At 38.6% G+C, this 12,829-nt stretch overlaps 1 protein-coding gene across 12 annotated transcripts in view; it reads right to left on the bottom strand.

The window, feature by feature from the left end:
• The window catches only part of LOC131741734 (zinc finger protein 75A-like), a 64,483-nt gene that overhangs the window by 23,763 nt on the left and 27,891 nt on the right, over nt 1–12,829 (bottom strand). For 7 of the 12 annotated variants that reach the window (XM_067014023.1, XM_067014025.1, XM_067014028.1 and 4 more), the window contains exon 6: nt 11,480–11,598. In XM_067014023.1, coding sequence (XP_066870124.1) covers nt 11,480–11,598 — 119 coding nt within the window. Of the gene's footprint in view, nt 1–2,441; nt 2,733–9,114; nt 9,628–9,715; nt 11,599–12,829 lie in introns of those variants that run through there. The other 5 variants (XM_067014021.1, XM_067014019.1, XM_067014027.1 and 2 more) reach the window with 5 other exon arrangements.

The following is a 12,829-nucleotide window of genomic DNA, read 5'->3' as shown; positions in this document are numbered from 1 at the left end:
GGGTAGTATGGACATTTTTTTTTTTTTTTTTTTTTTTTTTGTGGTACGCAGGCCTCTCACTGCTGTGGCCTCTCCAGTTGCGGAGCACAGGCTCCGGACGCGCAGGCTCAGCAGCCATGGCTCACTGGCCCAGCCGCTCCGTGGCATGTGGGATCCTCCCGGACCGGGGCACGAACCCACGTCCCCTGCATCAGCAGGCGGACTCTCAACCACTGCGCCACCAGGGAAGCCCAGTATGGACATTTTTTTAAGAAGATGTTGGGGGTAGGAGTTTATTAATTAATTTATTTATTTTTGCTGTGTTGGATCTTCGTTTCTGTGCAAGGGCTTTCTCTAGTTGTGGCAAGCGGGGGCCACTCTTCGTTGTGGTGCGTGGGCCTCTCACTATCACGGCCTCTCTTGTTGCGGAGCACAGGCTCCAGACATGCACACTCAGTAGTTGTGGCTCACAGGCCTAGTTGTTCTGCGGCATGTGGGATCCTCCCAGACCAGCGCTCAAACCCATGTCCCCTGCATTAGCAAGCAGATTCTCAACCACTGCGCCACCAGGGAAGCCCAGTATGGACATTTTAACAATATTATTTCTTCCAATCCATGAACACAGGATGTCTTTCCATTTTTTTGTATCATCTTCAATTTCCTTCATCCTTATTTTATAGTTTTCAGAGTATAGGTCTTTCACCTCCTTGGTTAAGTTTATTCCTAGGTCTTTTATTCTTTTTGATGAGGAAGTTAGTATTTTTGACTCATCATCTGGGAGATGTTGTCTTTGAGTGTTTTATTTGTGCGGGGAATAGAGAAAAGGGGATTCCCACTACCTCTGGCCTTAACATAAGAGGATAAGAGGCTTGAAACTTAAGACACTCATACCATTCTGTGTGAAGAGGAATCACCTACAAATGATGCTGAATAAACATGTAAAATGTGACTGGCAACCTGATTAGGTCATTCGATGTTTTTGTTTTTTGTTTTTGTTTTGTTTTTTTGCGGTACGCGGGCCTCTCACTGTTGTGGCCTCTCCCGTTGCGGAGCACAGGCTCTGGACGCACAGGCTCAGCGGCCATGGCTCATGGGCGCAGCTGCTCCGCGGCATGTGGGGTCTTCCCGAACGGGGGCACAAACCCGTGTCCCCTGCATCGGCAGGCAGACTCTCAACCACTGTGCCACCATGGAAGCCCCCGCTAGGTCATTAGATGTCATGTAAGATAAATTATTCCCGAAACTGCTGACTTAGAAACCACCTCATTCAATGAACAGTCGCTAAGGGTGGACAGTATCCCAGGTGCTGGTGGGGTACAGGGGTGAGCAAGCTGAGCCTGGCCCCTGCCCAGTGGAGCTCCCTGCCCCGTAGGCCTGTCTCCAACAAGTCTCTCGCACTCGTAAGCACTGTGGGCTGCTTGTTCTGTGTGCCAGATGCTCTGTTCAGTAGTTTACATTACCACGATGACCATACTACTTACTGGTCAGAGATAGTAGATAATTGTCCAGGGCACGTGGAATAGTTAGTAAATGGCAGAGCTGCTTAAACTATGCCTATTTGACTATAAAGTCCACAATCACAAAAAACTGGAGAATCTCAATGTCCATCAGTGGGGAATTCAGTAAATATGTCACCTTGGAATACTGTACCAAATGTGATCATAGGTCTCAGTAAGACTTCTCTTTTGTTAATTTAACTTAATATTACTTTATTTACTTTTCCACTTTATTACCAATCCCACTCTCATTCCCCTCCACTCTCTTAGGCACCTCCTCTGTCTCATATGTTTGACATATACGTGTTTGGGTATGTATTGAATCCTTGTAGAACATGTAATGTTGTTTTATATATGTAAAGGTTTTATTTAAATTTGCATCAATGTTGTTGTGCTATACCTCCTGTTCTGCTTACATTTTAACTCCTTTTTTTCCCACAGTGTTATTACTTATGTTTTAAAAGATATATCCATGTTGTTTAGTGTTTGCAATGCTGAATATGCATCTATCATCTTTTATTTGTACATTCCACTAGGGATGAATGTATAGCTTGTCTTAATTTCCCACAACCACAGACAATGCTGCAGTGAACATTTGTGTACAGGTCCCTTTATGGACCTGCATGAGACTCTACTGTATGCACATATGTGTACACACACACACACACACACTCATCCATGATTGAGAATGCTGGGGAATAGGGATATATATACATAAGCACTACCAGACTCTTTCAAAGGTTTGTAGCAGTATACCACTCCCAACAGCTATAAATGAAGGGTTCTGATTCCGCGCCCCCCTGCCCAAGCCTAGTTAACACCTACTACAATCAAATTTTCTAATTTACGCTAATCTGATGGGTATAAAATGGTATTGCAGATTAATTTGCTTTTAATTTAAAGTGATTACTGGTGAGATTGGACATTTTAAATATTTATTTATTTATTTATTTTTGGCTGCATTGGGTCTTCGTTGCTGTGTGCGGTCTTTTCTCTAGTTGCAGTGAGCAGGGGCTACTCTTCATTGCAGTGTGCGGGCTTCTCATTTCAGTGGCTTCTCTTGTTGTGGAGCATGGGCTCTAGGTACACGGGCTTCACTAGTTGTGGAACGCAGGCTCAGTAGTTGTGGCTTGTGCGCTCTAGAGCTCAGGCTCAGTAGTTGTGCTGCATGGGCTTAGTTGCTCCGCGGCATGTAGGATCTTCCCAGACTAGGGCTTGAACCCGTATCTCCTGCATTGGCAGGCGGATTCTTAACCACTGCACCACCAGGGAAGCCCGAGATTGGACATTTTTAAATAAATGTGTTGGCTATTTTTATTTCTCCTTCTAAAACTTCCTTTTCATATCCTCTGCCCGTTTTTATTTTAGTTTTTCTGTGGTTTTCTGATTTGCAGTAGATCCTAGAATAGTCTAGATAAATTTTGCCAGGTATATACACTGTAAATATTTCCCCCTAGTTTAGTCTATGCTAACCTCTGAACAGAAATCTTAAATTTTTATATAATCCAATTAATACATTATCTGCCTTAAAGTTGATTTGTGTGTTTAAGATTTTTAAGAAGTTCTTCCCAATCCCAAATTTACAAATATATTTCATTTCAATTTCTTCATATAGTTTTATTTTTCATATGTAAGTTTTTAATTCTCTGGAGTTCATTATTGTATATGGTATGAGATAGTGATCCAAATTAATTATTTTATAAGAAAATAGGCTGTTTATTTTTCCTTCACAAAAAGCAAGTTCAGAAATAGACAATCAGGGACTTCCCTGGTGGTCCAGTGGTTAAGAATCCACCTCCCAATGCAGGGGACACAGGTTCGATCCCTGGTCGGGAAACTAAGATCCCACAGGCCGAGGGGTAACTAAGCCCGAGCACTCTAGAGCCTGCACACCAAAACTAGAGAGAAGCCCGTCTGCAGCAACAAAGATCCCACACGCTGCAACTAAGACTTGACACAGCCAAATAGATAAATAAATAAATAAAAAAGAAATAGACAATCAGGATCTAGCATGGCAGCAGCTCAACAATCACCAGTGCAGGTTCCTTGTGCCTTTTTGTTCCTCCATTCTTTTCTTTTTAAGATTTTTTTTGATGTGTACCATTTTTAAAAAATTAATTATTTATTTTTGGCTGTGTTGGGTCTTCTTTGCTGTGCCCAAGCTTTCTGTAGTTGCAGCGAGTGGGGGCTACTCTTTGTTGCGGTGCGCGGGCTTCTCATTGTCGTGGCTTCTCTAGTTGTGGAGCATGGGCTCTAGGAGCGTGGGCTGCAGTAGTTGTGGCATGCGGGCTCAGTAGCTGTGGCTCGCAGGCTCTAGAGTGCAGACTCAGTAGTCGTGGCGCATGGGCTCAACTGCCCCTCGGCATGTGGGATCTTCCCGGACCAGGGTTCAAACCCGTGTCCCCTGCATTGGCAGGCAGATTCTTAACCACTGCGCCACCAGGGAAGCCCTATGTGGACCATTTTGTAAGTCTTCATTGAATTTATTATGTTTTATGTTTTGGCTTTTGGCCACAAGGCATGTTGGACCTTAGCTCCCTGACCAGGGATCAAACCTGCATGCCCTGCACTGGAAGGCAAAGTCTTAACCACTGGACTGCCAGGGAAGTCCCTGTTCCACCATTCTTTTTTTTTTTTAAAGAAAGTTGCCTTATTATTTTTCAATTTTTAAAAATTATTTATTATTTATTTTCGGCTGCGCCAGGTCTTAGTTGCAGCACCGGATCTTTGTTGCAGCATGCGGGATCTTTTAGTTGCGGCATGTGGACTTCTCAGTTGCGGCATGCATGCGGGACCTAGTTACCCGATCAGGGATTGAACCCGGGCCCCCTGAATTAGGAGCGCGGAGTCTTACCCACTGGACTACCTGGGAATTCCCCCTGTTCCACCATTCTTAACAGTGGCGTCTATCCTCAAGTCCACCTGTGGTCTAAGATGGTGGTAGGTGCTCTAGCCACATGTCCACATTCTTGCACGGAAGGTAGAAGGAGATATTTGCACCTAGTTTGGGAAGCTATCCTAGAAGTCCCACCAGATATCTTCCCCGTACATGTCATGAATGAGGATTCAGTTATATAACTACACCTAATTGCATAGGAGGCTGGAAAATGTAGTTTTTAGCTGATCACAATTATTATATCACATCACATTACATCATGTCAGGCGGTCCCCATAATACAAGTGTTGTATTAGTAAGAAAGAAATGGAGAGGAGGTATTGAGCAGCCAAGCAATAGCCCCTGCCCCAAGAAGAATGATTAACTTCTTTTGTAATAGACTTCTGTATTGTTTGGCTAAATACAATAAGAATGTATTTCTTTACAATTAGAAAAATCAATTAGGGAAAGTTTTGAGTGCCTTTTAAATTTTTATTGAGATAAAATTCACATAACAAAATTCATAATTTTAACCATTTAAAATGTTCAATCCTGTGGTTTATAGTATATTCACAAGGTTGTTGAATCATTACCTCTGTCTACTTCCAAAATATTTTCATCATCCCCAAAGAAAACCCTCTACCCATTTAGTAGTTACTCCTCATTATCCCTTGTCCCATCCTCTGACAACCACTAATCTCCTTTCTGTCTCTGTGGATTTCCCTATTCCAGATATTTCATATATATGGAATCATATGTGACCTTTTGGGCCTGACTTCCTTTACTTAGCATAATATTTTCAAGCTTCATCCCTGTTGTACTAAATTCCTTTTTATGAATTGATAATATCCCATTATATGGATATACTATATTTTGTTCCTCCATTCATCAGTTGCTGAATACTTGGGTGGTTTAAACCTTTTGGCTATTGTGAACAATGTTCCTATGAACATTCACTTGCAAGTTTTTGTTTGAAAGCATGTTTTCAATTCTTTCAAGGATATACGTAGGAGTGGAATTATTGGTTCATATCATAATTCTATGTTTAACTTTTTGAGGAACTGCCAAACTGTTTTCCACAGAGGCTGTATCATTTTATATTCCCACCAGCAACGTAGAGGGTTCCAATTTTTCTACATCTTTACCAATTATTGTTGTCCCTTTTAAAAAACATTATAGCAGTTCTAGGGGGTGAGATATATTTCTCTTTGTGGTTTTGATTTACATTTCCCCAATGACTAGTGATGTTGAGCATCATTTCATGTGCAATTGAATTGTCTTTTCACTTTTTAAATAGTACCCTTTGAAGTACAAAAGTTGTTTATTTTGATGAGTCCAGTTTATCTATATTTTCTTTTTGCTTTTTTTTCTGGTGTCATATCTAAGAATCCACTACCAAATCCAAGGTCATGAGGATTTACCCATATGTTTTCTATTAAGACGTATACTTTTAGCTCTTACATTTAGGTCTTTTATTCATTTTGAGTTAATTTTTGTATATAGTGTGAGGTAAGGCTGCAATTTGATTCTTTTGCATGTCCATACCCATTTTTCTCGGTACCATTTGTTGACAGTACTATTCTTTCCACATTGAATGGTCTTACCATCCTTGTCAAAAATCAATTGACCATAGATGTATGGGTTTATTCCTGAACTCTCAGTTCTATTCAGCTGATCTATATATCTATCTCTGTGGGTTTTTTAAATTATTTATTTATTTATTTATTTATTTATTTATTTATTTATTTATTTATTTTAGGCTGTACTGAGTCCTACCTGCAGCACATGGGATCCTCACTTCGGCATATTTAGTTGAGGCATGCAGGATCCTTTTAGTTGCGGCATGCAAACTCGTGGTTGTAGCATGCAAACTCGTAGTTGTGGCATGCATGTGGGACCGAGCTCCCCAACCAGGGATCAAACCTGGGGTCTCCTGCATTGGGTGTGCAGATTCCTTCTCACTGGACCACCAAGGAAGTCCTATCTCTGTGTTTTGATTACTATATCTTTGTAGGAATTTTTGAAACTGGGAAATGTGAGTTCCCCCAACTTTGTTCTTCTTTTTCAAGATTGTTTTGGCTATTCAGGGTTTGCAATTCCATATTAATTTTAGTATCAGCTTTTCCATTTCTGTAAAGGACACATTTGGAACTTTGACAGGGATTGCATTGAATCTGTAGATCCCTTTGGAAAGTATGGCCATCTTAATAATATTAACTCTTCCAATCCATGAACATGGGATGTCTTTCTATTCATTTTGGTCTTCTTTAATTTCTTTCAGCAATGTTTTATACTTGTTTGTATACAAGTATTGTATCTTCTTGGTCAAATTCATTCCTAAATATTTTATTCTTTTTGATAATATTATAAATGAAATTGTTTTCTTAAATTTCCTTTTCAAATTGTTCCTTGCTAATATATAGAACCACAGATGATTTTTATGTCTTGATATTGAACTGTACAACTTGGCTGAATTTATCAACTCTAATACTTGGGTATTTGTTGATTCGTTACGATTTTCTCTATATAAGATCATCTCACCTGTGAATAGAGATATTTTTTCATCTTCCTTTCCAATTTGCATGTCTTTTATTTATTTTTATTGCCTAATTGCTCTGTCTAGAACTTCCAGTAAAATGTTGAATTGAAGTGATCAAAGTGAGCATCTTCTCATCTTATTGATCTTAAGGGGAATGCTTTCAGTCTTCCACCATTAAGTAATTAAGTCTTCCACGATGTTACCTGTGGGTTTTTTAATAAATGCCCCTTACCATGTTGTGGAAGTACCTTTCTACTTCTAGCCTGATGAGTGTTTTTTTAATCAGAAAGGATGTAAGATTTTGTCAAAGGTTTTTCTGCATCAATTGAGATGATCATTTGATTTTGGTCCTTTATTCCACTAATGTGCTATATTACATTGACTGATTTTCATATACTGAACCACTATTTTTTTCCTGGAATAAATTCCACCGGTCATGATGTATGATCATTGTAATAAGCTGCTGAATTCAGTTTTCTGGTATTTTATTGAGGATTTTTACATTTACATTCACATGGCATATTAATCTGTAGTCTTGTGATGTCTTTGTCTGGCTTTGTTATCACAGGAGTGCTGACCTCATAGAATGAGTTCAGAAGCAGTTCTTCCTCTTCTATTTTTGGAATAGTCTGAGAAGGTTTGGTGTTAATTTTTCTTTAACTGTTTGGTAGAATTTACCAGTGAAGTAATTGGGTCCTGGTCTTTTGTTTCTTAGGAGGTTTTTGACTACTGACTAATTCTTTTTATTCTTTTTCTTTAGGTCTATTTACATTTCTGTTTCTTCTTGAGTCAGTTTTTATAGTTTTGTGTTTCTAAGAATTTTTCCATTTCATCTAGGTTACTAATTTGTTGGTGTACAGTTGTTCATAGTATTCTCTTATAATCCTTTTCATTTCTATAAAAGCAGTAGGAATGTCCTCACTTTCACTTCTGATTTTAGTAATTTGTGATTTCTCTCTTTCTCTCTTGGTCAGTTCAGCTAAGTTTAGTCAATATTTTTAATCTTTTCAATGAACCAGTTTTAGTGTGTTTGATTCTCTATTGTTTTTCTATTCTCTATTTCATTCCACTTCATTTCTCTATTTCTATTCCCTATTCCATTCTAATCTTAATTATTTCCTTCCTTTGGCTGCTGTTGCATTTAGTTTGCTCTTTCCTTAAAACAGAAAATTATTGCTTTGAGATATTTCTTATTTTTAATATAGGGATTTACAGCCATAAATTTCCCTTTGAGTATTACTATTGCTGCATCCCTTAAGTTTTGGCATGTTGTATTTTTTTCTTCATTCATCTCAAAATATTTCATAATTTCCCTTATGATGTCTTCTTTGACCTACTGGTCATTTAAGAGTGTGTTAATTAATTTCTCGTATTTGTGAATTTGCCAGCTTTCTTTTTGTTATTTATTTCTAGTTCTATTCCATGCGGTCAGAGAAGATACCTTATATGATTTGAATCTTTTAAAATTTACTAAGTCTTATTTCATTGCCTACTATATGGTCTATCCTGGAGAATGTCCATGTGCACTTGAGAAGAATGTGTACTGTTGTTGGGCAGGGTGTTCTATATATAACTGTTATGTCTAGCTGGTTTATAATGTTGTTGAAGAACTCAGTTTGTTTTTTTGATCTTCGGTCTAGCTGTTCTATGTATTATTAAAAGTAAGGTTTTGGGGCTTCCCTGGTGGTGCAGTGGTTAAGAATCCGCCTGCCAGTGCAGGGGACATGGGTTTGAGCCCTGGTCCGGGAAGATCCCACATGCCGCAGAGCAACTAAGCCCATGCGCCACAACTACTGGGCCTGCGCTCTGGAGACTGCGAGCCACAACTACTGAGCCCATGTGCCACAACTACTGAAGCCCGCGTGCCTAGTGCCCGTGCTCCACAACAAGAGAAGCCACTGCAATGAGAAGCCTCCGCATTGCAACAAAGAGTAGCCCCTGCTTGCCACAACTAGAGAAAGCCCGCGCGCAGCAACAAAGACCCAACACAGCCATAAATAAATAAATAAATAAACAAACAAACTGTAAAATGGCCGAAGGACTCGAAGAGACATTTCTCTAAAGAAGATAAATGGTCAACAAGCACATGAAAAGATGCTCAACATCATTAGTCACTGGGGAAATGCAGACCCAAAGCATAATTAAATACCACTTTATACTCATTTAGATGGCTATAATAATAATACAAATAGAAAAATAGCTAGTGTTAGCAAGAAGGTAGAAAAAAGGAGCCCCTGAACATGTCTGGTAAGAATGCACAGGCATACTTTGGAGGTATTGAGGGTTCAGTTCCAGACCACTGCAACAAAGCAAACACTGTGGGAATTCCCTGGCAGTCCAGTGGTTAAGACTCTGTGGTCTCACTGCTTAGGGCCTGGGTTCAATCCCTCGTCAGCGAACTAATATCCCACAAGGCACACAGTGCAGCCAAAAAACAAAAAAAGCAAACGTCGCAATAAAGTGACAATTTTTTTGTTTTGTTTTCTCAGAGCATATAAAAGTTATAGTTACACTATACTGCAATTTATTAAGTATGCAATAGCATTATGTCTACATAATGCCAAAACTATTACAATAGTAACATCAAAAATCACTGGGGCTTCCCTGGTGGCGCAGTGGTTGAGAGTCCGCCTGCCGATGCAGGGGATACAGGTTCGTGCCCCGGTCCGGGAAGATCCCACATGCCGCGGAGCGGCTGGGCCCGTGAGCCATGGCCGCTGGGCCTGTGTGTCCGGAGCCTGTGCTCCGCAACGGGAGAGGCGGGGAAGTGAGAGGTCCGCGTACCACAAACAAACAAACAAACCAAAAAAATCACTGATCACAGATCACCATAACAAATATAATAATGAAAAAGTTTGAAATATTGTGAGAATTAGCAAAATGTTACACAGAGACAAAAAGTGAGAAAATGCTGTTGGAATAATGGTGCTGCTAGACTTGCTGACGCAGGGTTGCCACAAACATTCAATTTGTAAAAATACATTATCTGTGAAGGGCAATAAAAGTGCACTAAAATGAGGTATGCCTATAAAATATTTCAGGCCCGATAGGTAAGTCTGTTCCTCAAAAATTAAACATAAAACGACCATATGACCGCACAGTACCACTTCTGGGTATACTGTATGACAACAGAGCTGAAAACAGGTACTCAAAACAAATACTTGTACTTGCATGTATGCATCAGGGCTATCACAATAGCCAAAAAGTAGAAACAACTTAAATGTCCATCAACAGATGAATGTATAAACAAATTGTAATGAATCAATAATACTGAATATTATTCAGCCAAAAAAGGAATGAAGTACTGATTGAAATATGCTGCAAGGTGGGTCAACTTAAAAAGCATTAAACTATTGAAAGAAAGTCAGGCCCAACATGTCACATACTGTAAGATTCCATTTATATTAAATATTCAAGTTAGATAAATCCAGAGGGACAAAAAGCAGGTTTGTGATTTGCCAGGCACTATAGGAAAACAAGAAAGAGGAGTAACTGCCTAGTGGATATGGGGCTTTCTTTGGGTGTGATGAAAATATTTTGGAACTAGATAGAAGTAGTAGTTGCACAAAGTTATGAATGTACTAAGTGCCACTCAATTGTTTACTTTAAAATGGTTAATTCTGTTTTATGTGATTGTAACCTCATTAAATATTTGCCTATTTAAAATCAACCTGCCATATTTATGTGGGTCTATTTCTGGACTCTTTATTCTATGCCATTGATCTGTGTATCTGTCCCTTTACCAATATCACACTCTTTTGATTAACATAGCTTTAGAGAAAGTCTTATAATCAAGTAACGTGATTTCTTCAATTTTTTTCTTATTTTTCAAAACTGTTTAGGCTATTCTAGTTCTTTTATCTTTCCACATTGCATTAAAACTATTGATCGATCAATCAGGGGAGAATTGACATTTTTACTACTTTGAGTCTTTCCAATTTATGAACATGGTATGTCTTTCCATTTATTTAGGACATCTTTGACTTATTTCACCAGTGATTTATAGTTTTCAGCACACACAACCTCTACATGATTTGTTAGATTTATAACTATTTCTTTTTTTGAAGGTATTGTAAATTACATTGTTTCCAATATACAGAAATAGAATTTGTTTTGTTTATTGACCTTGCATCTTGTGATCTTACTAAATTTACTTATTTTAGAGATTTTGGCAGGGTCTTAGAATTTTCTACATTGACAATTATGTCATCAGTGAACAGGAACAGTTTTGTTTTTTCTTTTCAATCTGGATGTTTTTTATTTCCCTTTCTTTCATTATTGCACTGGTCAAACCTTCCAGTACAATCCTAAACACGAGTGGCAGGACTGGGTATTCTTGTCTTGTTGCTTATCTCAGAGGGAAAGCATTCAATCTTTGATAACTAAGTATGATATGAGCTATAGAGGTTTTAAAATAGACGCTCTTTTACAGGTTGAAGAAGTTCCATTCTATTCCTAGTTTCCTGGGAGTTTTTGTCATAAGTAAATGTTGTATTTTGCCTCCATCTTCACCACAGTGCTCACTTCCAGGTTTCTAGTTGTGCTGAGCCGAGGTAAAGGGATATCAGAGAACATAAATTGTAAACTCACCATCAGTTCAGTGGTACTTTGAACTCTGGTGTTCTTCTCCAAATCACCAATTGTTGTTAATGCTTTGACGTTCTCAAATAGCTGCTCCATACATTCTATCCAGGTTTTAGAGTTGTTTTCTATGTGAGAGAAAAGGTGAAGCATGCTTACTTCATCTTATCCAGAGCTGGAACCCCAATACTTAGTTTTTCTTGTGCCTTTCCAACATCTATACATTTTCTTTCTTTTCCTGTATTACTGGTTCTCCACTCTGATACCTAACCCCTGCCTCCACCGAGGTCTTCCCAAATTAGTTTACTTCTTTTCAAAGGCTTTACTTAATCTTTTTTCTTGTCCACACTCTTCTTCCCTGTCCCACCTGCTACTGTTAGTTACCTGGAAGCCAACTTGTCACTCTCTGCTTTAATCCCTTCTTAATCAGGTTTTCAAAATTGAGATATGACACATATCATAAAATTCACCATTTTGAAATATTTAATTCAGTAGTTTTATTACCATACTTAAATTTCATCATCACTATTTAATTCCAGAACATTTTCATCACCCCAAAAGAAACACTGTATCTTTAGCAGTCAACCTCCACCCCCTGCAGCTTCCAGTCCCTGGAAACCACTAATCCACTTTCTGTCTCTATAGATTTGTCTGTTCTGGATATTTCATACAACATGTGACCTTTTGTGTCTGACTCCTTTCACTTAGAATGTTTTCAACGTTCATCTATGTTGTAGCATTTTGTAGCATATATCAGAATTTCCTTTCCTTTTATTGCTAAACAACATTCCATTGTATGGATATACCACATTTTATTTATCCATTTATTAGTTGATGGACGTTTGGGTTGTTTCTAGTTTGGGGCTATTGTGAATAATGCTGCTATGTACATTCATATATAAGTTTTTTGTGGACACAAGTTTTCTATTCTCTTGGGTCTATATGTAGCAGTGGAATTGCTGGGACAAATGATAATTCGATGTTTAACTTTTGAAGTTAGTGCCAAAGTGTTTTCTACAGTGGCTGAACAATTTAAATTCCCACCAGCAGTGTATGAGGGTTCTAATTTCTCCACATCCTCAATAACACGTTCTTATCTATTATCCACATGCTAGTGGATAGTATCTCATTGTGGTTTTGATTTCCATTTCCATGATGGCTAATGAAGTTGAGTGCCTTTTTATGTGCTGACTGGCCATTTGTATATCTTACTGTGAGAAACGTCTATTCAAATCCTTTGCCCTTTTCAATATTAAATTCTCTACTACTGAGTTTCTTTCATGTAGTGTTAAATAATGCTGCTTGAGATGAAGTTCCTGACCACTTGGGGGTTGATGGTTGTGAAAAGTTGAGACATAG

This window comes from Kogia breviceps, chromosome 14, assembly GCF_026419965.1.
Source record: "Kogia breviceps isolate mKogBre1 chromosome 14, mKogBre1 haplotype 1, whole genome shotgun sequence".
NCBI lineage: Eukaryota > Metazoa > Chordata > Mammalia > Artiodactyla > Physeteridae > Kogia > Kogia breviceps.
The sequence above is the reverse complement of the archived record's forward strand: the minus strand, read 5'-3'. Positions and strand labels throughout refer to the sequence as shown.